This window comes from Nyctereutes procyonoides, unplaced genomic scaffold, assembly GCF_905146905.1.
Source record: "Nyctereutes procyonoides isolate TBG_1078 unplaced genomic scaffold, NYPRO_anot_genome, whole genome shotgun sequence".
Lineage (NCBI taxonomy): Eukaryota > Metazoa > Chordata > Mammalia > Carnivora > Canidae > Nyctereutes > Nyctereutes procyonoides.
Window position 1 is genome coordinate 23,070,840 of NW_026575030.1, and position 26,118 is coordinate 23,096,957.

At 37.4% G+C, this 26,118-nt stretch overlaps 1 protein-coding gene across 1 annotated transcript in view; it reads left to right on the plus strand.

The window, feature by feature from the left end:
- The window catches only part of HACD2 (3-hydroxyacyl-CoA dehydratase 2), a 111,259-nt gene that overhangs the window by 54,500 nt on the left and 30,641 nt on the right, over positions 1-26,118 (plus strand). Inside the window, exon 4 of the mRNA XM_055316567.1 lies at positions 20,068-20,156. Within this exon, the coding sequence (XP_055172542.1) occupies positions 20,068-20,156 (89 nt within the window). The remainder of the gene's footprint in view (positions 1-20,067; positions 20,157-26,118) is intronic.

Genomic DNA, 26,118 nt, shown 5'->3' on the forward strand with positions numbered 1-26,118 from the left:
GAATTTGTATTTGATTGGAACTTGAGGCCAGAGTACCCTTTCTGAAGCCTGAGGCAAAGGAGAATGGAGTAGGCAAAGTATCAAATACTCCTAGACTAGAAGCCAACTTGCTGTTCTCTCCCTTCTCCTTCTACCCCAAGAGAGAGCCAAGATTTGTCTTCTGAACATACATGGGTTCCCCAATCACAACTGTGGAGTGCCTTGAAAGCCACATAGTTGAAACCTGGGTGCAAGAAGCACCCCTGGAAAGCTTTCAGCCTGATAAAGGAGACCTGAATGCTCAAGAATGAGGGCTAAAGGAATATCAGTGAGCATCAACTAATCTTGGTGTGTTTAATGATGGCTCTTTTTCACATCCTTCTTGAGACTTATTTCACCATTAGCTTTTTTCACAGTTGTAGCCTTGAGGAGCGTGACTAATAATTCCAGGAGGCAGTTGAGTTGAATAGAGTGTTTTGAATTTCTAAGTTGTTCTGTTAGTGACAGCTGCTCAGAAAGAAGTCAAGGGTCTATAAATAATGGCAGATTAGCACCTTGAATAGACTGGCAGGAATCAAATAGCTTGCTCTTATAGATAGATTTTTGGAGCTGGAATATTGTTTTTTTATTGGCTTATACAAAAATAGAAAAAGCAAAAGACATGTGACAATCTGAGGCAGGAGTAATCCTTCTACATGTATATGTGTTTAGCACATGTTGGTTAATTTTTAATAAAGTAAATGGAGTAGGATCTCAGAAAAATAACTAGTTCAGTTCATTATGCTTTTGAGGGATATGTCGTGCCACCCTTCTGCAGGATTCAAAGTGGTTATTGCTTCCAAAGAGTGAACAGACTCAGTATCGTTAAGTAGAGGTGCCTGGCTGGCACAATTGGTAGAGCATGTAATTCTTGATTTCAGGGTTCTAAGTTCAATCCCCACATTGGGTATAGAGACTACTTAAAAATAAAATCTTTAAAAAGTAAACAAATGTGTAAAAATAAATAAATGATTAAGTAACTATGCATTTATAGCTTACCTAACTACAGTTTATACTGAAAATATTCTGCTGAAATGTTCTCCATCTATTGATACATTAAAAATTACCCCAAAACTGAGTGGCTTAAAATCACAAACATTTCCTATCTCATAATTTCTGTGGGTCTGGAATTCAGAAGCCACGTAGGGAATGGTTCTAGCTCATTCCCTGTCATAGTTGCAGTCAGATGTCAGCCAGGACTGCGGTCAGCTGAAGACTTGACTGAAACTGGGAGATCTGCTCCTGAGATGACTCAGTTACATGGCTGTTGGCCAAAGGTCTTGGCCTATGTGGTCCTCTCGTAATACAAGGCTGCTGAAATGTCCCTTATAACATGACAGGTAGATTCCCCCAGAGTGGATGATCCTAGAGAGAGGGCAAGGAAGAAGCCACAGTGCCTTTTATGATCTAGTTCCTATTGTTAACCACCATTACTTCCATTTTTTCTATTTGTTTGAAGCCAGTCACTGAATCTAGCCCCACAATCATGGGGAAGAGAATTAGGCCTACCTCTTGAAGGGAGGTATATCAAAGAATTTGTGGGCATATTTAAACATCTTCACATCCTTTTTTGCCTGATTTTCATCTTCCTGTGGGTAGAAGTACTATAGCTTAGTAGTTAAAAGCAGGGATTCTGGAGTGAGACTGACTAGGTCTGAGTCTGGTTTTGCCACTTACCCATCATGTAATTTCACATGAGTTACTTTCTCTAGATCTCAGTTCCCTCTTTTATACAGTGAAGAAAATAATAGTCCCTACCTCATTAGAGTATGTGAAAAGTAAATTAGTTAATATAAATGAAGCATGTAGAACCATGACTGATGTGGAAAATACTCTCAATAAATAGATTTCCGTATTGTTGCAGTTTGGGCAACAGTATAGCCTTATGGTGTTTCTCTCTTTATTTCCAAATAATATGAAGTAATACTTGGTCTAACACAGCACCTAATGCAGAGTTTCTGGACATCTTTATAAGTCCTTTAGAAATATGTGGGTACATTATAGGAGCAAAGGAAGTTGGTGACTCGGTGTAGACCTCACCTGTAGGAGAGTAGCCTGGAAGGGCCTTAGCTTCCTAATGATTTTCCATGAGAAAAGTGTATTCCTCTTATCTGAAACTCTGACCTGAAAAGGACTTACTCCTAAACTATGCAGCAACCTGCTTCGGGATTCGGGTACTGTGTTCCTTATTCTTAAGGTTCATTGACATATTCAGCCTATAAATATTTATTATATTTCTTTGGAATTCAAAGCAAGATAATTCTTCATAGTACATTATTTACTGTTAAAAATCAGTAAAATATCTATTTCCTAGCTCTCTAGAGTCTAACTCTTTTCATATAACATTTCATCTTAGATCTGGGACTGATTTGTTTATAAAAAGTACAGTGCTGATGTGAGAGTTTTTCCTTAAAATAATCTCTGTAGGGGGGATGGGGTAATTACAATTCCAACACTTATAAAGAAAAATGGCTTATTAAAGAACAACCAACTATATATGATAGTTAAATACTTCAGTAAATACTGTGTTTATATCTGTTAGATCTTGACCCAGCATTGAGTTGCCACATTCTTGGCTCCAGAAAGATGTTTTTAAAAGATGTTCATGAATACCACATGTCAAAATTGCAGAAGAAAGCAGGTTTATTTTGTTTTTGTTTTTGGACATGAAATACTAGTGATTTTTTGAAAGATATGAACAATGTTTTATAGATGATTTAGAAAACCATTAACCAGAAGGAATTATTACAACAAATTTCCACCATTTTCTTTCTTAGGGATACCATTAGTCTTTGTGGCTGGGAAGTATAATCGAAATAACTTCTTTTAAAAAATATCATCTAGTCCCACACTCTTACATAGTTTGATCTCTTAAGTTTACCCAAATTCCCTTCAGATTTGAGATTCATTTTTTCAACTCTGAAAGAAATTATATAGATAGGATTGCATGTAGCCAGAATTCTAACTACTGTGCTTTAACCAAATAAGGGTTTCTTTTTCCATGTAACCAGAAATATCTCCTAATGCTCTACCATCCCTAGTGTGTGACTTCTGTGATCCCATAGTTAGAAGACCACTATGGTGAGTTATGTGTTATCCTGTCATATTCCAGACAGAAAGTGCTGCATAGCAAGGCTCTTCAGAAACTCTCAGTCTTTCATTGGTCAGAACTGGGCTCCCTGGCTTCCTCCAGCTGTAGGGGATTCCAGGGAAGCTGGTGCTTAAGCAGGGTACACTCCTACCCCAGATAAGATCAGTGTTTTCTGTTAGTGAGGAAGAGAAAGAGAATGCACAGTGAATAAGCAACTGTTGGTGGCTGCCACAAAGGGTTTGGATAGTTGCTGAAGTCTCAAGCCAGTATAGCAATCTACCAGTCGTTCCTTGGCAACAGAATATGGTGATATTATAGTACTTGATACAAATAATTAATCTGTTTTATATTTTTAAAGTTGGATTTGAGAAGCAAAAACATAGGTTGGCTAACCCCTAGAGAATATGTATATATGGTTCTAAATCTCAGTACCCCTACCTAGTGTACATGGTCATAAACCTCAGTAATGACCTGTACATGATCTTCTCCTTCTGGCAAAGTCTTCGTTAGAATACTAGAATAGTAGTTAGTTGAATAAACAAAATTTTGGAATAAAATTTTCCAAAAGCTCCTTGAATTTAGATTTTTTATTATATGTTATGTTTTGGCAAAATTGATTATAAATCAGTTGTGTGTGACAATGATTACACATTGTTTTGATTAAAATTGTACCCATTTTTATTTGTAACAGAATTTACAATGTGGTGGCTATTAAATCAAGTTTTTTTTTAAATGGAAAGGTCTTATTAAATCAAGTAATTTTTTAAAAAGATTTCTAAAGTAATCTTATGAATTTATCTTTTATTTCTTACATTCTTTTTTTTTTTAAAGATTTTATTTATTCATGAAAGATAGAGAGAGAGGCAGAGACATAGGCAGAGGGAGAAGCAGGCTCCTCACAGGGAGACTGATGTGGGACTCCATCCCCAAACTAGGATCACGCCCTGAGTTAAAGGCAGACGCTCAACCACTAGCCACCCAGGCGTCCCATTTCTTACATTCTTTATATAAAAGTAACACATGCACATTGAAAAAAAAAAAAACCTGTCATGCTGAAAGGCAAAAAGAAGAAAATAGAAATAACTTACCCAGAAATAATTATCGTTACCTTCTTGGTATACATTCCTACACATATAAAGTATTTGCATTTTAGGTATTTCGGTAATATACTTTGGAATGATGTGTGAACATAGTTCAGCACGAATAAGTATATTAACTGAGAGAGCTCTTGACACAAAAATTTGAGAAAAGTTTGGATAAATAACTCCATTTCAACCTTAAAAAAGGTAAATAGAAATTGCTATTTCATTTTCATTATTCATGGCTAAAAACTTTTAAACTAGTGTTAATGGAAAAGTTTGATATTAATAAATCCTTACTGACTTTGATTTATCTTGTAACAAAAAATAAAAGGTTTTGCTCTGAGCCTAGGATTTCCTTATTCCTCCCTGGGCCCATTTATTTATTTGTGGCGGGGGGCTCACAATTGAAATATTATCAGAATAATAGCAGATGATTGATAGGAAAATGGGATTTTTGTTTGTTTGTTTAAACAGTGACCATTTAAAGATCTGTGTAGGTTGGGTCCTTTTGTACCTGCACATTCATTTGCCTATCGTTTTCAAGCTGCAGATATATTCCACCTCTCTAGTTAAATTTAGCTGAGGAATTGTTAGGTTCAGGTTATAATTGCTCCCTCTCTTCTCTTCACTTTCCCAGCCTCTGCAGTACTTTGACAAGCTTCACTCCTCCTGCAAGCAGTGTTTTCAGTGTGTGTCTTTTATGCACTGTCGACGGGCTCTTTCCATGTTCTGCTGGCCTCCTACTCAGTGAATAGCACCACCGCCCCCACCCCCACTTAGTGCAGGGATGGGCAAACAGAGCTGGGCAGAGTCATTGTACTTCTAACAGCTACTGTATGAACAGCCTTCAGTAGACCTTTTCTTTTATCCTTCTCAGATCTCTTGCCTATAAGGAGTTAAGTTACCCTCCAAATAGTGCTTAGTTGCCTTGATTATGGGCTCAGGGTTCAAATAACTAGGCTTTCCTATAAGTGTGGGTAGCAGAGTGAGTGAAAATACTATGTTTCCATTTAAATGCCACTTTAACATTATTTATTGGACAAATAACATAATAGATATAACAATGAAATTCATTTTAATCAACGGGGAAAAAATGCCCCTAAATTCTGCAATTCTAGGCAACAATTTTATTTTTCTTTGCTTTTTTTCCAGGCCTGGTCTATATGCATATGCAGTTTTTACATTGTTTTAATTAAAGGGGCTATCTTATGATTTCTGAGGGTTTTTTAATTTAATCATTTTCCGTTTTGTTACGGAATTTCAGTAGTGATACTTTAAAGAGTTTATTTTTCAAATAGTACAAAACTCACATTAATTCACATAGTACGAAATTTAAAAGATATAAAAAGGTATGCAGTGGATGGAAAGTAAGTCCCTATCGCACCTTGGTTCCTTGTTATCCAAGTTACAATCCCCTTTATCTAGAGGTAGAACTATTTCCCCTGTTTTTTGGTAACATAACAACGTATATATACTTCTTTTTCTTAGCTTCATTCTTTCTTTGTATATACCAGTTTTCAGACTAATGTACTGGCTACCCCAAATCCTCTAAAGCATACTACTTTCATTAGAAAGTTTGTGGGGTTTTCTTCCCATAGGAAGTATATTTTATTGTTCTTTAAAAAGGATCAGGGCTTGGTTTTAAATTAGATGGCAGCGTTTCTCATCAGTCTGACATCTCTCTCAGCATGTCATACTGGCTTCAGCTAGCAATACTTTATTAAATTGGAAAGAAAAGACCATTTCAATTTTGAGGAAAAAAATCCAGTTCTGAGAACAATTAACATTAGTCTATAATTTAAAACAAAATGAAGGCTAGTATTTCATGTTGTTTTATACACCCTTCCTATACAGAACCAGAGATGTAATTTTCCTACCTCAGGCAGATACTAATATTGATAGGCACGCACGTGCACTCACACACACACACACACACACACACACACACCTCTTTTCCCAAACAACAAAAATCAGATATGTTCAAGAGATAGTAAAGGTTTTGCTTCTTTTTATCATCGTGAACTTGGAATTTTTTTTAAGATTTTATTTATTCATGAGAGATACAGAGAGGCAGAGACATAGGAGGGAGAAGCAGGCTCTCTGCACGGAGCCTGATGCAGGACTTGATCCCAAGACCCCGGGATCACAACCTGAGCCAAAGGCAGACATTCAACCACTGAGCCACTCTGGCACCCTGAACTTGTGAATTTTAGCAAAACTGTTGTGATTCAGTCCATTGTAAGTTTTCTTTTAATACTGCTCAAGTTCGCCATCTTTGGATGCATCTTTAGATTGTCTTCAAGTCTTTTTTGACAGGACTCCAGTCATCTTTGATAACTTCCTTGCTTTCTGGTATGAAAAGATGTTTCAGGGTCATCTTTCATTCACTGATATTTAAAATTTTTAAATTCACTACAAAATACTGTATTAGATGTATCATTATGCCTCCCCTATTGGAGTATGTTTAGATTGTTCCCATTTTTAATTGTTAATAATCTTTCAGCCAATATCTCTGTCGATATGTAGACTTTTCAATCTTTGGTTTTTGTGCTTTGTGTACATTTTCAGATGCAATTACTAGTTCAAAGAGTATGAATGTCCTTTAATTCTTAAAAATATTGCCAAATTGCTAAAGGATTATGCCTATTTGCAAAGCAAGTCTGGTGGTTTTAACACAATATCAACAGTTATGTATTATGATTATTTTTAACATTTACTAGGTTAATCATATAAATTCAAAGGTACTCTTGTTTACTGTATTTTTTGCTAATTATGAAATATAATTCCATATTATTTTTTATGTTTCTTTTTACGTGGATTATTTACTTATGCCCTTTGCTCATTTGTCTAATAGGATCTTGATTTTTCAAAAGACAAAAAAATGTCTGTTTTATATACTTTGAAGGTTAAGTTTTGTCATATAGGTTGCAAATATTTTTTTAAAGATTTATTTATTTATTTGAGAGAAGAGGTGAAGGGCAGAAGGAGAGGGAGAGAGAATCTCAAGCAGACTCCCCACTGAGTGCAGAGCCCATGTGGGGCTCGAATCCAGTACCCTGAGATTGTGACTTGAGTCGAAATCAAGGACACTTAAACGACTGAACCACCCAAGTACCCCTTGGTTGCAAATATTTTAATTCTATTCCAGTTATATATTGATCAATAAGTAACGTTTGAGAACAACCACTAAATTTTGTATGTATACATTAATTTATTGTATTCAAAACTATCTCTGTAAGCTTGGCAAGTCACTCTACCTCTCCAGAGCTCATTTTCCTCATCTATCAGATGTTGAGTTGAACTTGCTCTCATAGATCCTTTCCAGTTCTGACAGCCAAGAGTTTCTTAGCTATGGATCACCATATTGAATAACCCGTGTGGTTCCCTGCTCTTATAAATAGAGCATCTATCGTATGGGAGCCTTCTTTCACTTTCACCACCACCTGTGTGGTTAAATTTCATCTTCAGTCTTCCTTTGCTGCCCACATGGTTTGGTAGAACTCTGAGAAAGAACATGGTTTGGCAGAAGTATATTTCCTGGTTTGCTTAAATGAAATCCTTTGACTATTGGTTTTTTCAAGTCATAAGGAAATGATTCTACTTTCTCAACCTTGTCATTAGATCTTGTGTTATTTCAAGTAAGTGACCATTGGATCAGGTTCAGCCTTTTGAGAAAGCTTTACATAAAAAGAATTTTCAGAGTATACTGAGACAAAATTTAACAAAATTTTAAAATAGAGATGCAAATAAAATGTTTTCCTATCCCCAGTATTCAGGGTATTTATGGATTGTTAGCACAAGTTTAGCCAAAAGTGACTGTAAATCTAAGGGTTCAGCTATCAGGTTTATTTGGTCTTGACAGTTTTATTAAATCTTTTTTTTAAGAGAAGCTTATGATGTAATCTTGCTGTATAATATATATGAAATACATATATGTGTTAACAGTCTGGTCTAAAATACCTGGATGCTGTGGACAATAACAATAATTGGATGGCAATTTGCTGTTGAAATGCTAACTACGGGATGCCTGAGTGACTCATTGGTTGAGCTTCTGCCTTTGGCTCGGGGCATGATCCCAGACTCCCAGGATCCATGGAGTCCCACATCAGGCTCCCCGGAGGGAGCCTGCTTCTCCTCCCTCTGCCTGTGTCTCTGCCTCTCTTTGTGTGTCTCTCATGAATAAATAAAGTCTTTAAAAAAAAGAGAGAGAGAGAAAGAAAGAAATGCTAACTACAATATAGAGGTTTGAGAGAGCTTCCATGACTTACAATTGACTCGTGTTCTCTTAGAGAACCGCTTCTAATGTTTTTATGTTTTCATGTTTTTCAAAATGTGTTACTTTTCTGTAGTCCTCAGAAAGGTGGGAAATATGTCTCACTTTTTCATATCTGTATTTTGCTCTCATTCAGAGATTAGAATTTCAGTAACCTCATTCTTAAAGAGTAGAGGCCCCAGAGGTAAACAAATGAAAAGCCTCTGGATATTTGATTAAATCCTCAAGAAGCTCATTCCCTTCCAAGGTCTCTGGTTCTTCTCTTGGAGCCAGTTTATTATTACTTTTTACATGTGAGAACCTCAATTAAGTAGAAGAGCAAGCTGCCAGTGGCAGACACTTTGACAGCTAGCCATCTGAAACAGTAAACTGTATAAAGGACACCTAATAAACTAGAAACTACTACTATAGTCAAAGCCATTTAAAATGTAGGGATATATCTCAAAAAAAAACCAAGCATCTGGTTCTTTTTCTTTTATGTGCACTGAATTATACCGCTGGATTGTTTGTTCTCCTTGTATTCACCACCATAAAGGAGCTCAGTGCCAAGTTTGTGGTCTGCCCCAAACTCAAGTACACAGGCCCTTTCCGCATCTATTTAGGTGTTAATTTCTCCCATTGTTTCAAGATATTTTTCTTAGCCTTATTTTCCCCAAGCCCAGGTTCCTGCCTTATATTTTTATTATGTATCATTGTGTTTTTCCAGCTCTTCTCAAGTTTCCCTAATACCCGGGAGAGGGGTGGAGTATAGTTTTACCCCAGGGATTTGAGAGTAAAGGCAAAATAGCCTGCCATAAATGTGAAAACTTTTGAAGTCTCCTTTTTTATGTTTTAATGTAAAAATGGATAGTCCCCAAAAAATTTTTCAGGGAAAATCTGTGAACCAGGATGATGTACTATGTATATATGCTGTGGCTTTTCTCCTAAAATAGAATTGCTTATATAGGGGTAAAATTCCAATGAAAAATTCTTTGAATTCTTCTTGTACCACAATGCTCTTAGTATTGACTCTACAGCATAGCCACGTTTTCCTCCAGTATTGAAATTGTTTAGTCTTTCTTCATTTGAATGTTAGATAAAATAATTGGTTCGCATTTAGGATCTGTGTTGAATGACTCTTACACTGTTTTTGAACAGTAAAACCATAGTTACGGTGGTGAGTGACCAGGAGACCCAAGACCACCACTCACTCTGGTGCCCACATCACACTATGAAATACTGGGTGGAGTTGCCTACACTAGTTTTCTATCTTAGAAGCTCCTCAGCGTTTAAAGTTGGTCACATCAAGGGAAAAGATTTAATTTTAACTGCACATTTCTTTCCAGTGCTAGACATGCGACATCATTGTACTTGAGTTTCTTGTGTGTCTCCCTTTATCCATTTCAACTTGGTCAAAAATAAGCATGAATACGCTTGGTACTGCTGTCCTTTTAGAACAAAAAAGTATCATGCCCTCTTACAGTTTAGTACATCTTTTAGAAATGCTGACCTCAAATAAATCCAGAGCTTATCACATGGATATCATCACTTGGCTATTGATTACAGTGTAAGACACAAATTTCTTTTGTCAGGGCAATAAAGTAAGTGTGGTTAAGGAAAATATATTGAACATTGCTTTTGGGGAAGCAGGGTCAGGTGCTGCAACCCCAAGAGGCAAGGCCAGTTTTCTATGTTCTGGGAAAATAGGAGAATTGCCCTTCTGTCAGTCCTTCTTTTTAAAAATTAAGGAAAAAAAATTTTTTTTAAGCCAGTCATCTTCCTTGAGTCCCACACTCCCATCCTTTTCTTCATTTTGGCCAGAAATATTTTATTTCCCTGAGAAGTAAGAGTATTTTCCAAAAGAAAATATTTAAGAAAATTCCTGTTTAAAATTGGAATTAGCTTAGTTTCAGAATTATCTTTTTGCTGGGGCCAAATTTGTAATTTCTGATTAAGAGTAATGCTTTTATTATTTTTGAAATCTAATTCATGTTTTGTTAGGAGTTCAAACAACGTGGAAAAATACAAAGAGCAAAGTTTACAAATGACTCCAAATTCTACCATTTTAGAACTAATCTTCATTAATATTAGATGAATACCATTCTGGAGAGGGTTTCCTTCACATATATATTAGGAAAAAAGTAGATGAATGGAAGAATCAAGATAAGTTCATACAGTACATGCTATTTTACTTTAAAATCATTGAGTTTATTTAAAAAAATATATAAAATTTTTCTACTGTGAGATATTTATTTAAAATCCCTTAAAGTTGAACAAAGTTACCAGAAATTTAGATTAGAATTATATTTGGCTATATTTTAGTTTTAGGCAGTATCTCTTAATTTTTCTTTTTAAGATTTTATTTACTTGATAGAGTACATGCGCAAAAGTTGGGGAAAGGGACAGAGGGAGGGGGAAAAGCAGGATTTCCCAGGACTCTAGGATCATGACCCGAGCTGAAGGTAGACAGACACTTAACCCATTGAGCCACCCAGGTGCCCCAGTATCTCTTAATTTTATTAGGAAATTAGTATTTTCACTTATTCCTTCCATCTCTTCTTCCTTGGCTCCCATTTTAAAATTATATTACTAATATATTATTGTGGTTTATGAGCATTTATACTATGTACTATGGCTATAATTTCCATAATTGTTTAGTCTTTATATTTGAATGGATTCATTGCCTACCCTGGGCTCTCTGACCATAAACTTCTCCATTCCTGATTCTTTATTTTGATTCATCTCTTGTTTGGCCGAATTTTTTATAGCATGTGTTTCTTAAGGTTGGTTGCATAGGCATTATGTGGCAAGTTCTTTCATATTTAGTGATATTTACCTTTTGCCATCATGCTAGAGTAACATCTTGGCTGGGTATAATATTCTCGAACATACTTTCTTTCCCTCAGAACTTTGTAGTGTTGCTTCATTGCCTTCTGACATTGGATGTTGCTGTGGAGAAGTCTGAAGCCAGGCTGATTTTCTTACTACTTTGTAGGTAACTTGCCTTTTTTTTTTTTTTTTTTTGGTCTAGATCCCTGAAGTATTTCTATAACCAAGAAATTTCTTTTTATTCACTATCAGTTTTTTTCTGGAACACAGTGTATTCTTTCAGAGCAAATTTTGTTCTTAAATTTATTGAATTATCCCCCTGAATATAGTTTCTGTTCCATATATTCACTTCTCTACTTTGGGGATAACAATCATTCTTTTGTTGGATTGCCTTTGTTTTCTGTAGTTTTTTTTTTTTTTTAAGATTTTATTTATTTATTCATGAGAGACACAGAGAGAGACATAGGCAGAGGGAGAAGCAGGCTCCCTGGGGTGGGAGGGAGCCTGTTGTAGGACTTGATCCCAGGATCCTGGGATCATGACCCAAGCCAAAGGCTCAACAATTGAGCCACCCAGCTGTCCCTGTTTTCTGTGATTATTATCTTCTTTCTAGTTGTTTTAAATTTTTACTAGGTGTAATGCATGCTTTATTATCTTCTTTTCTTATATTGCATTTGTATGATTGCCATGCCTCTCTATCTTTCTGAAGTGGGAACAGCCCTATGTAGCCATTTTATTTGCTCTGATATGGATGTTACTGAATTCTCCCTGACTACATTTCCACAATGTTTATTCAGTTGTTTTCCCCTCTGAGCTGCAATTTAGGATTGGAGTTTTCTTGTTTTACATATTTTTGTACATTCTGAAGACATAGGGCTTAGAAGATTGCATAGATATTAAGACATACAGTCTCAGTAGTTAAAGCAGCATGTATATGTATTGATGAAGAAAGGTCTTCAGGATATTTTTTAAGGGAAGAAAAGCAGAGTATAGAACAATGTATATAAAATACTGCCCTGTTATGTAAGAAGTTTTGGGAAAAAGGATGTATGTATCTTTATACATTCATTTACATACTTCCTGTTATATACCTAAAATAGATCTCTGGAGTGATAGACAAGGAATTAATCATTAGTTGCATATGGGAAAGGCACCTGAGTGGTAGTAGGATGGGATTGGGAGGAAGATATTTCTCTATCTTTTCATACTTTTAAATTTTGAACAGTGCAAATGAATTACTTATTTAATAACACATGAACTCTTCCTTCCCTTCTGAGATTTAATTACTCCTTCTGGGATTCTGCTACTTCATAAAAAGTCTGTCCCATTCCCATAGGGGACTTTGTGCCAGTCCTCCAGGTCAGTGTAGGACCGGAAAGGCTTGGCATCTATGCAGTGGCTCCTTGTTAGTCACATCCTCCACTTTACTGTCACTTTCCAGCCTCCATGTCTGTCACACTCCCCTCAGAAGTTTGTGTTTCTCTCCAAATCTGAGCCTGTTGGTGAAAATTCTCAAGATTGTGTTGATTCACCAATATCACTTTTGGGAGATAGGGATAGTAGGAGGTGTGCAATAATCTTTCTTTTTTTAGCTAGAACTTTTAAAAATATATGGCATACAGTTGTTACCCCATTCCTTTTTGGTTGCTGCTGGTGAGTGCTGTTTTTGTTATTGAATGTTCCTGCTTTTAGTTCAGTGGATTTGGTATTGGGGTAGGGAGATTCTGGTTTCACTTGCCATCACTTACAACTTTGTGTCGCTTGCCTTGCTTTAGTCTGGCCTCCATTTTCCATGTATTCCTCGATGGTTGGCTCCTTTCTGGTTGTGGGCTCCAGCTGAACACTATCCTGCTCTGCTCCCAACCTACTGGACTATACCTGACTTCCTACCCAGTCTTGGTCATAAGTGGCTTATCTCCTAAGCCCACTAACCTCATCCCTCTGAGGGCTGTCCCAAGGAGGGAGGATTTCCAGTGCTACCCACCTCAGCAGGGCTTGAGGAGTCCTCAGAGCACCCTGGTTCTGGAGAATCAAACTGACTGCCAGATTGCCTTTATACAGCTTTTGCTTAACACACACATGCGCCAGCAGGCACGCACACACACACACACTCTCCACACATATAAATGCCTGTGTTTCTTTTATCTGCCAGTGTTTTGCTTCAAAAGTTCATTGCCCTTTCAACATAAATTCCTATAATTATTTCTCAAGTTATAACCTCATCTTGCCAAAGATGTGCACTGCTGTTAGAGAAACTTTTCTGAAACCAAGAAGTGTCATGACATTCTGTTTACAAATGGTTAGTTACCTCACATCACCTTCAGAAAAAAAGTCCTAAAAATAAGAGCTATCCCAAAGCAAATTAATTATAGCCTGAGAGTGTAAGTTCTCAGGGCTAGGAATGAGGGCAGGGACATACCTCATTCACCATTATTATCCCCAGCATGGAAAGCAGTACTTGGCACAGAGTAGGTACTCCAAAAATATTTGTTGAATTTAATTAATGAGTAATAGATGCCTCGTAAGTCTGGTTTTTTTAATGAATTTTGATCTGGTGATGGCTTACTAGTGATAAGATTACAGAATCTCTGCTTGTCTGAAAACCAACCTTCATAATCAACAACCAAAAATCTGTGGTGTAGGTAGTTTTAACATACTGTGTCATCGAACATGAGAGACTCCTAACTCTGGGAAACAAACAAGGGGTAGTGGAAAGGGAGGTGGGCAGGGGGTTGGGGTGACTGGGTGACAGGCACTGAGGGAGGCACTTGACGGGATGAGCACTGGGTGATATGCTATATGTTGGCAAATTGAACGCCAATAAAAAAAAATACTGTCATTATGTTCAAATAAGGGATAATGGCATGATAAATGCAATCACATTGGGATTGATTACGAGAAGTCTAGAAAAGAAAGAGGATCCATCCTGTCTATACTTCTCATTCCACAAGGATTTATGATAACTTCCACATGAAACATAATAAGGTAGTATGTTTCAGATTTGGCTTGAAACTTTCTGACTACCATGTTACAAAGGGCAACTGAGAATATAACACTGTATGTTAACTGCACTAAAATTAAGATAATATAATAAAAAGGGGGCAGTTCAGTTATACAATTCCTATCAGATTGGGGAGGTGTAAATATTTCTCTTTTTTTAAAGATTTTATTTATTTATTTGACAGAGCATAAACCAGGGGGAGAGGGAGAGGGAGAAGTAGACCCCTCGCTGAGTAGGGAGCCCGATGCAGGGCTCCATCCAGGAACCCTGAGATCATGACCTGAGCTGAAGGCAGACACTTAATGACTGGCCCACCCAAGTGCCCCAAGGCATAAATATTTCTTAGCATTGATTTCTAAGACAGACTTCCCAGTAGGGTTTTATGTAAGGGACTTTGAGTGATAGAGTGTATGTTAGACTACATACCATTCCTACAGCAAATAATGATTTTTTTTTTAAGAGCTCCTCGTGAAATCCAGCTGATAATAAACCCAACTCAGTGATAGCAATTCTGTTCAGAGCAAAAATAATATGGTCCATCTATGTGGTCATCTTTTGTTGGTCTGGCTTAACTCCAAGGATAAACTTGGAGATCCTGGCCTTCAGATGGTCTTCCTTATATAAAGGGTCCTTCTTTCTGCTGGTCTTTTGACTGGTTCAATAGGGCAGACATTTTGAGTTTAGGCTGTCAGGCTAATGCCAGAACTTCTATTTGCAGGGTGACTGGTTGAGGTAGGTTAATATGCCACAGACACCAAGTGAGAGTTGATATGAATGACATCCTTTGGGGGGAAATTCAGGTGCCTGAATAGGCAGTTTCCTGAATAGGGAATTTAGGAGCACCTGCAGGCAAAGCCAGAAACATCTCTGTATCAAATTAGAAAGCATTGATCAGCTTTTTATTCCCTAACTTATTAACATTTAAATTTACTGGCTTATTACTCCCTGACTTACTAAGATTTAAATTTACTATTGAGGGTAGGCTAAAGCAGCCAGGCTTGTATGCTGCTGGTGGGAGTGTATATTGATACAAATGTTTTGGAAAGCAATTTGGCAATGTATTTCAAAATCTTTAAAGGCATTCATAGCATTTGACCTAGTAGTTCTACTTCTGGGAACTATCCCAAGGAAATTATCCTTTAAAAAACTTTTTTTTCTAAGCCTCAGAAATTTTTAAGTATTATTCGTAATACTTTATTACTTCATTTATAATATCAAGAAATTTGAGCAATTTAAATGTCTCACAGAAGGAGAATAGATAAACAAATACATTCCACTTAAAGGAATATTATGACTCAAGTTAAAATATTTTGAGGAGTATGTTGTAAGAAAATTTCTCAAAATGTTAGGTGAGAAAAGCAAACTACAATGAGTATAAACAATAGAAATTGAACTATATTTAAAAATATAGGGATGCCTGTGTGGGTGGCTCGGTGGTTGAGCGTCTGCCTTTGGCTCAGGGCGTGAGCCCCAGGCCCTGGGATCGAGTTCCACATCAGGTTCCCCTCAAGGACCTTCTTCTCCCTCTGCCTGTGTCTCTGCCTCTCTCTCTCTGTGTCTTTCATGAATAAATAAATAAATCTTTAAAAAAATATATTTAGAAGAAAAGAATGGTGAGAAATGTACTTAAGGAATAGATGTTTTTGGCTATTAAAACTTTTAAGAGAAGCAATAATAATTTTTAATTAGCACTTTCAAAAGGAAGACATATAGTAAGGAAGGGATAGTTAATACACCCAGCTCCACTAATTGCAATATTCACCCCTCACAGCAACCAGATCCCTTCACTGAAGTCACACTTCCTAATAAGCACTGTGATTTCCACAGGAGAAAAAAAGTGCCCCAAGATGAGGATCTCTAAAATGCCAACCACTCAGTTACTACAAAGGCTGTGCTTCTATTGTAAGTGAATAAAATGACATGTTGGTTTATTAACTAGACTTCTCTGGATTTGATTAGTCTCGGTCCGTCTCCCAGGAGCCTGACTTTTGCTCATGAATGGGATAGAATTAGTTTTTTGGACTTGGAAATCTGAGGTCCAGATCCTGGACTTTTGATTCCCACCAAAATATATCAGCAACCCTGGAGTGCTGGTCAGCCCATTGTTTCAATGGCAAAAGAAGAAAGCAGAAATAAAAGAGAAAATAATATTTTTATGTGATGAGTTAGTCTTTGAGTTAAAAATAAAAAAAGAAAGAAACTAGAAATCCTTTTTTCTTTCCTTAAGCAGCAATTGCTTAATACCTCATTTAGGAAAGCCTTTGATTATGCATCTTTAGTTTTTCTGGTAATGTGATCTATAGTATAAACTGGCTAAGTGTATTCACTTAATGTTTGACTCACTAATTTAGCTTCTTTAACATTGTTACATATTATCATCAGGCTTTGTTCTTATTAATTCATATAACATTTATTTTTATTTTTTTAAGATTTTATTTATTTATTTGACACAGAGCACAAGCAGGGGAGCAGCAGAGAGAGAGGGAGAAGCAGGCTCCCAACTCTGCAGGGAGCCTGATGCGGGGCTTGATCCCAAAACCCCGAGATCATGACCTGGGCCAAAGGCAGAGGCTTAACTGCCTGAGCCACCCAGGCACCCTATTTTTTTCTTTTAATAAAAGCTTTACTCACATATAATTCACATAAACAATTCACCCATTTAGAGTATATAATTCAGTATTCAGAGTTGTGCAGCCATCATCACAATCCATTTTAGAACATTTTCATCACCCCATAAAGAAACATAATACCCATTAGCAATCATTCCCACTTCCCTCCTCCTCTTCTAGCCCCAGGTAACCACTAATCTACTTTCTGTCTCTATAGTTTGTCTATTCTGGACTTTTCATATAAACTAAATGATGTAACATGTGATCTTTTGTCACTGGCTTCTTCAATCTCCATGTTTTCAAAGTTCATGAATGTTTCCAGTTTGGGGCTAATATGAATGCCACTGTGAACTTTCACTACAAGTGCTTGTGTGGGCATATGTTTTTATTTTTCTTAGGTACATATATACCTAGGAGTAGAATTGCTGGATCATATGGTAGTTCCATATTTAACATTTTGAGGTGCTCTCGGACAGTAGCTACACCATTTTATAATCCTAACAGCAATGTATGAGAGCTCCAATATCACCACATCCTTGCCAGCACTTGTTGTCTGTAATAATGTATCTGATGATGGGGCATCTGGGTAGCTCAGTCAGTTGAGTGTCTGCCTTAGGCTCAGGTCATGATCCCAGGGCCCTGGGTGGGATCAAGTCCCACATCAGGCTCCTTGCTCAGCAGAGAGTCTGCCTCTCGCTCGCTCTCTCTCTCTCTGCCCTGTGCCCCTGCTTATGCTCTCACTCTCAAGTAAATAAGTAAAATCTTTAAAAAATAATAATGCATCTAATGATTATAGTCATCTCAGTGAAGTATATCTCTATATGATTTTAATTTGCATTTCTTTGTTGACTAATAATTTGAGCATCTTTACATGTCTTTATTATCCATTTGTATATCTTCTTTGGAGAAATGTCTATTCAGATTCTTTGCCCATTTTTTAATTGGGTTGTCTTTTATTATTGAGTTGTAAGAATTCTTTATTTTAGGGGCACCTGAGTGGCTCAGTTGGTTAAGTATCCAACTCTTGATTTCAGCTCAGGTCATGATCTCAGGATTGTGAGATCAAGGCCTGTGTCAGGCTCCAAGCTGGGCATAGAGCCTACTTAAGATTCTCTCCCTCTGTCCCTCTCTCTCTCAGTCCCTCTCCAAAAAAATTTTTTTTAATTCTTTTTTTTGGATAGAAGTCCTTTATTACATACAGTTCATGGATATTTTCTCCTATTCGTATGTTGCCTTTTCACGTTTTTGATGGTATCCTTCAAAGCATGTGAGTTTAATTTTGATGAAGTCAAATTTATTTTTTTTCTTGTGCTTTTAGTGTCATAGCTAATAAACCGTTGTCTAATCCAAGATCACAAGATTCACATTTATGTTTTTTTCTAAGAGTATTATAGTCTTAACTCTTACATTTGGGTTTTTTATCAATTTTTTTAAATTTTTTTTTGTGTATGATATAAGGAAGTGTTTTGTTTTTTTTTTTAAGAGTTTATTTTTTCATGAGAGACAGAGAGAGAAGCAGAGATATAGGCAGAGGGAGAAGCAGGCTCCACACAGGGAGCACAATGTGGGACTCGATCCCAGGACCCTGAGATCATGACCTGAGTCTAAGGCAGACGCTCAACCCCTGAGCCACCCAGGCACCCCATAAGGAAGTGTTCTAACTCCATTCTTTTGTATGCGGCTATCCTGTTGTCCCAGAACCATTTGTTGAAAAGACAGGCACTTTTTCATTTAATTGTCTTGGCATCCTTGTTGAAAATCAAATAACTCTAAGTGTGAGGATTTATTTCTAGATTCTCAGCTCTGTTCCATTGAGCTACATGTCCATATATTTATTATTTCATTTGTTCTACAAAGATTTATTGAACATCTTGACATGTCCGTGTTACTTGCTTTTGGGAACTAAACCATCCCTCTTCAAAGCCCAAATCTTCAAGAAACACATTCTAACAGGATCTCACATCTCTTTTTCTTAATGAGATAGGAAGTGATTTCCTTTTGTAGGCACACCCATAGAGACAATTTTATCTCTGATTTATACACAGTCTTTTGACAAGTTGTCTGTTTCATACATGTTCAGAAGTCTGAATGTGTTTTAGAAGGCTTGGAAGAATGAAAATTGGTCTGGGATAGTTCAGTGGCTGTATTGAAGATGAGGTTAGTTTTAAAGTGGAAGGATGATCTGCAGCCCTGGTGAGGGTGCCTGGCAGGTGTGGAATGGCCCACTTGCAACCTGAAACATCCAGGATGTTGGTAAGTGTAGTTGCTGCTAGCATTAAGGCGAGAGAGAAACCCAGAGAGGTAGGGGTGGAGGAGCTGCTGGATTGTATACCCATAATTCTTCCAGATTCTACTTTGGGAGCAGTTCCTTGCCAGTACAAAGCTATAAGGAGAAACTGAGGCTTACAGATAATGACTTATTGCTGAGTTTCAGGTGACCAAAAGGAGACAAGAGTCTTTTGTAATGGTGATGGCTAGTCTCTACATAAGGACTGTGAGTGTGCGAACTGAAGGGATAAGCCAAAGAAATTTAAACTTAGCAGAACTTAATGATTATCTAAAATAAAGACAATTGCAGTGTTACAATTTCAGGAAATTGGGGAGGATAACTGTACCAATGCTTACTGTAATAAACAAGGTGAGAATGGTTTATAAAACTAGTAAACTTTAATATTCAAGTGAATTATGAAAGGTAATTTAACCATTAGGTAATACATCAATATACAGTATAGATAGGACATAAGAAATGCATAAGAAATTTGCTAGATACAAATACAGTTGATTTCCCTACAATGAGTGCCTGTTCCTTTTTGAAACCCATATTGTAAAATGACCTGTCAGTGTCTAATTTTAGAGGTTAAGCAATGATTTTGTTTTCTCTATACGATAAATGTAAAATGTATTGCACTTGGCCAGTGACTTTGAAAGGCTTAAGAAGGGTACTGAGATTCCATGGTGTGCTGTTGCCATTAACAATGTTATTGTTTTGGGAAAAAAAGCAATATTAGTGTTTTGGAGGAAAAAAAGTTTTTAATATTGACTGTATTAAAAAACAGTTTATGTAAGTTTCAGTTGCTCAAAATAGTTTTATATCTAAATATTAAAATTGAATGTTTCAGAAAATTATTATGTGTTGAAATTTGGTACAATATACATTTATTTACCCATCCTAAAATTTCTTTCAGGAATTGTTCCATCTTCTGTTGTCCTGACTTCTTTCCAGGTGATGTCAAGAGTTTTTCTGATATGGGCAGTAACACATAGCGTCAAAGAGGTAAGTGTTTTTACATAAATTAAAGTAATATCAGCAGCGCTAGTCAACTTTTCTCTCTTACGTGTGTGTTATGGCTAAAGATGGAACTCTAGGTCACATCAGTATAGTCCAAACAAAATGCAAAGTCACTGAAGGAATTGGGTTACTATTGGGAAACATACTCCAAATATGTAGTGTTATTAAAGAGAAGACTGGTTAAATGATAAAGTCCTGCCATCCTAGTTCCTATAGAGATTTGGGCAATGTGGATGTGGTTCTGCAACTCAGTTATATTTTGGGGGTATCTTGTTTGTATCCAGCATACTAAACTGGACATCTGCATCCATATATAATGGGACTACTGGGGGAGTTGGGGATATTAATTCAGTCCAGGGGAGTCCTCTTTGTAGGACCAGGAGAAACAAACTTGTTTCCACCCAGCCCATGAAGATGAATGGAATTCCCAAATGTGCTGAGACTAGTGGATCTGGAAGGGGAGTGCTCTTCAGGGGACCTGGGGTGATAGGCCCAGGGATGCTGGGAGAAAGCCAGCATTACCATCAGTATGAATCCACAAATAAGCTTTCATTTTCTAGTATGGGAGAAGGGGATTATTTTCCTGTGTGTATTTTGCTTTTTATAAGTCATTTATTTCTTGTTAATGTCACCTTGAAGCAGAATACCTGTAGCCCCCAGGAGGATCATTTTTCAATTTTTCAGTCCCAATCACCAGCAGTATTGGAATTTTGGGGCTCGTGAAATGTGCTTATCCATTAGCAGCATTCTGGTGTATTCATTGTATTCTATTCTTCCAAAACCCCTGTCAAAACATTTTGTTTTTTGGGATTTATTTTGACAGTTTCATTTGTGTTTCAGCTGATGAGGTGCTTGCTTTTTTTTTTTTTTAGCTTTTTATTGGCATATGATATACATACAGAAAAAATGCACATGGCTAATGAGTTTTTAGCCAAAGCTGTTTAAGCTAAGTTATTATTTTTGTTACATTCATACGAAATTTGCTGATCCAAAGGCTTTTTTTAAAAGCTCTCTCATTTCTCAAAGATGTTTAAACTTTATGTACAAGAAAAATGTAAAAATAATCACATACTTTTTAAAATTTTTATTTTAATTCCAGTATAGTTAACATACAGTGTTTTATTAGTTTCAAGTGTACACTATAATGATTCAACAATTCTGCACATTACTCAGTGCTCATCATGCATGATAAGTGTATTCTTCATCCTCTTCACCTCTTAATCCTCTTTACTCATCTCCTCTCTGATATAACCATCTGTTTGTTCTCTATAGTTAAGAGTCTATTTTTTGGTTTGTCCCTTTCTCTCATTGTTTGCTTAATCACATACTTTTTAAAAAGTGATCTCCCCTTTTTTCTTTAAAAAAAAAAATGGGTTTTAAAAAACCAGGCACATAAATCCTTTTTAAAAATTTTGTTAATTTAAATTCAATTTAGTTAACATATAGTGTATTATTAGTTTCAGGGGTAGAATTTAGTGACTCATCAGTTGCATATAACATCCAGTGTTCATTACATCATTACTTACAATTCCATATAACCTCTTCATTTCAAAGTTCTTTCTACAGATCATCGTTTTTAACCAGTATTTCTTTTTCCCTTAAGTATTTACACGGTTTCTTTTTTGTTTTAACCAACAACGTATAAAGTTCCCGATAGTCTCAAGTGACCTAAAGTTTCTTTCTGATAGGAACTCATCTATATTCTTAAATAGGTAATTATGTACTTTCAGTAACTTAATATGAGACACATGAAGACAGGGTCTTGTCAACTATGAGCATGTGGTTGTTTTGCCTTAAACAATCAGATATTAATTGTCCAGGTGCTGATGCTCCCGCTGATAGATTACTTATGGCCTTTGCTTTTTCCTCCTCTCTTTGGCCTCTGTGATCACTCTTCTCCTTTTCTCTTTATTAGCCTCTGGCAAAGGGAGTTAACAGGTAAATCTTAAATGCTTATGATTCAGGTCAAGCGGTTCTGTTCACCATATTACTAGCAACATTTGCCAGGATTTCCTAGGCAACCAGTAAGACTGCTTGGTTTAGAAGCTGTTAACTGTCTGTGTGGATTACAGGTACATGGACCTGGCTATTGTCCTCAGTAACCATACTGCCTGACAGATGCATGGATTTGACCGTTTCATATGGTTCACATATAGTGTCATATTTGAGCTTTGCAGTAAGTTGTATACTTGTTACATTTGCATTTTCAAAATTCTTTCTCTGTAGCCACTTACCCAGTTTCCACTATAATTGACATATCATTTTCTTAAGAACGTGGTACAGTTAGTTTTGTTGTCTTTCTGCCACCTCTTGGGGCCTCTTCTTTTCACATACACCCTATTAATTTGTTGACTTAGTCCTTTCTCACATAGTTAGGATTCAGTGTTTCTGCTGTTCAGGGATCATAGCTCTTTTCTCCTTGTTCACCTTTTTTTTTTTTTTTAAACAAAATTCTCAGTATTTTGTTTAGATAGTTGACCCCCTTCTTGCCAGGTCATCAATAAGCCTGTTGCTGTGGCATTTCAGAAGCTAGTCTGCTGTCTGTCACCTGTTCCTCAGCCCCTGCTCTTGCCCAAATGCTATTTTTCCTGCCTTAGAGTCTCATATTAGCTATAATTCACTTTGTTCTGTATAACATTACTTATGGCTTCCCTGCTAAACTTCCATTCTTTGTTTTCTGAAACATCACTAAGATATCCTGATTTCTCTTATATTCAACTCTATTTACTTTAATGGTGGCAACCATGTAACTAACACATAAGGAAATTGATGTCAGAAAGAACTGCTTAATAAAACATATCTCACTTTCTCATAGTAATGCTCAAATTCTTTTCATACTACTCTACTTTCATTCTCAGTTTCTTTTTATATCCTATTCCCCTCTAGAGTAGACAAGAATTCTTCACCTTCATTGAATTACATTTGGATTTATACTCTTGCTGCCCCCTCCTCTCTGGTCTTCACATGTTTTCCATGCTCATTTCCTTTGTTTTTCTGTAATTGTACATGGTGTGCTAGGGTATGGCTAATATACCTTTTAGGACTAGATGTTACTTTTTTTTATATATGAGGTATATTTCCTTCTAAGAGGTCTTATGGGACATGCATCTCACTTGTCATTTTAATTCTCTACCCATGGAGTGCTGGTCACATAAATGGTGCCATGTACATCGTAGAACCAGAAGGGGACCAGATGGTTTTCTATTGTGCTATAAAAGGACCCACCCATTAGTTAGTGTGACATCTTGAGTGTCAGGATATCAAAGAAATAATTGTGGTCTCTATTGAAAAACTTTTTCATAAAAAAAGCATAACAAATAGCCTTCCCACTATTTTCCTTTCAAAGAGAGCACCTATATGAGCATAGTAAAGCTTCTGACAAAAATGACAAGCTCAGGGTGGAAGGTAGGTTGTAGGAATCAGCAATTCTAGATGACCTCTTTCCTTTAGAATTTTCCCACGTGTGTCCCAGGCTTGAACTGGCTCCTTCCCCATCCTCTAGCCAGGCTGACCACTGCTGCTGCCACTACCACATCAGACCACCATGGATGGGCTTTTTCTCCCCACACTCTGAGTCTGTCCTTTGTCTCCTCATTGAGCTGAAACAAGACTGCCATTTTTCAAAGTGAACTGCAGTGAAAAAATGGCACCCTCTATCCCTCACTATAACCACTTTCAAAAACAGACAAGTTCATAGGGCATATATTCTTCTTTTGTCCGAAGTAGCTAAGCTGAGCCCCCAGATTCCTTGATGCACAAATGAGCCACTGTGCCTTTTCCTGGCCCAACTCTTTGAAGAAGCCACCCAAATCCTCATTGGAGTTCTCAGCGGAAGATCACTGTGTTCTGGAGCAGAAGTCCCTCATCCCCAACGTGGGCAGTAGTTGAGAAGGAAGTTGCTGGACTCTCACTGTGACTTTACCCAAGTGCAGTGAATACCCTTTACAGTCCTACTAGTGATAGCTTGCATAAAATAAAGCTATACCCTTCTCTCCTTTCTTCCTCACTCTGCCACCAATGTAAAAAGGAGTGTTTTCCTGCATTCTTACAGAATGTTCTGTGAGTTCTCCTGATTTTACTAGTCAGCTGTTTCCCACCTCCCTTGGTATGCTACTGGGCCTTGTACCAATCTGCCATTCTTGCCAACTTCTCACAAAAAGCTTGCAATCAGTGTTTAAGAAAGTAACCTCCAGGGATCCCTGGGTGGCGCAGTGGTTTAGCGCCTGCCTTTGGCCCAGGGCGCGATCCTGGAGATCCGGGATCAAATCCCACGTGGGGCTCCCGGTGCATGGAGCCTGCTTCTCCCTCTGCCTGTGTCTCTGCCTCTCTCTCTCTCATTGTGTGCCTATCATAAATAAATAAAAAAATTTTTAAAAAAAGAAAGAAAGTAACCTCCAGTTTTATCATTTTATTGATTTTTATTGGATATATTATAGCTTATAGAAGGCTTTATTAAGGTATATTGTGCTCATTCACTCTTGATAGCCACTCTTGTAGCCTCCAAATAGAGGTTAGAAGCTAAAGAAGCAAAGTGACTTCACAAATCCACCGTATGAGAGAGCTGGAAATGGACTTCTGAGTCCAAAGTCTTCCCACTGTATCAGAGTTTCCTTCTCACCATTTAAATTGTGGTGTAAACACAACCTCATTTTTGTGTGCTGACCATGCTTTGTCTATCCCATATGGAGTGGAAAACCCCCATCTCAGACCTAGGAACTCACGCCTCTAAAGCAGTTCCATCATGCCACATGCACGCTGAGGTGGCCTTCTCAGTCAGGTCAATCACCTGTCTGTGTGTGAAACGCACACATGAGCTCTGGGCGCTTGTCTGCAGTCCTTTCCCCACTTGCTCCTCGGTTGTTTAGTGCTCCAGTGGCTCTGTGATGAATCCCTCCAGTTAACTAAGCTTTCTCCTTGAAAGTTCCAAGACTGTTTTTCTATTGGGGTTTATGGACTATTTGGAACAGAATTACCCAGAAAACTTAGGAAAAAATGCACGTTCCAAGTCCCACCCCACACTTGATATAGAATCTCTGGGAATAGAGCCAGAGAATATCATTGTTATTAAGTTCCTGAGGTAATTGTATGAATTCTAAGGTTGGACAGATACCCTAAGATACCATATGTCGTGCTGTAATTTTAATTGACCTTCTCTTTTCACTTCATATTTCTACCTCAGTTACTTGAAGCCTAACCATTTCTCAGCATTCTTTTCAAGTCCAAGAGCCATGGTTTCAGTCTTGAAGAAGGAAAGCCCTAGGGCTCCCTTACACTGCTAAGTAAAGGCACTGTGGAGTTTCTGGACCTTTTTCCAAAATACAGTGTCTGCTGAGCTGAGACTCACGTGCGTGTCAGAGAAAGCCTGAGAGGTCCACCTTGAAGGCAGTAGAAGATGGGAAGGCAGAGCATTAAAGAAGCAAAACTGTCTTTCATTTGTTCTTAAAAGAGAGAATATGGTATCCTGCTGCTTCACTTTGGTTCTGGGACGGGCTCAATCCTGGCCATGTGCTTCATGTTGTTTGGCCACAGCCAGCACACAGATTGTTGAGGAGGCCATTCCCACCTGAGGAAATATCACGCAGACACTTTGCCTCCTGGGATTGATCAAGAAATGTTGCCTTCCTTGGACAGTTTTATTATTCTCTACATAATTAGAACTCAGAATAATAGAACCTGGAGGCTTAGTGTGTGTGAGGAGCTGATGAGTCTTGATTTTGACACTTATCCTGTAGCTGCAGACAAAGGGCTTCACCATTCTCGGCCTTGTTTTTCTCCTTGTAATGTGAGTATCTGTCCTGCTGATGTCATGGAGTTTTTGTGAAAGTGAAATGAGACGGGTTTGTGGAAACAGGACAGCGGTATTCAGAAACCACGTCCTCTAGCCTGCAGCTCTTGCTGAGCAACTTCTGAAAGCCTTTGTAAAGTGGTTTCACCACAGAAGGAACGC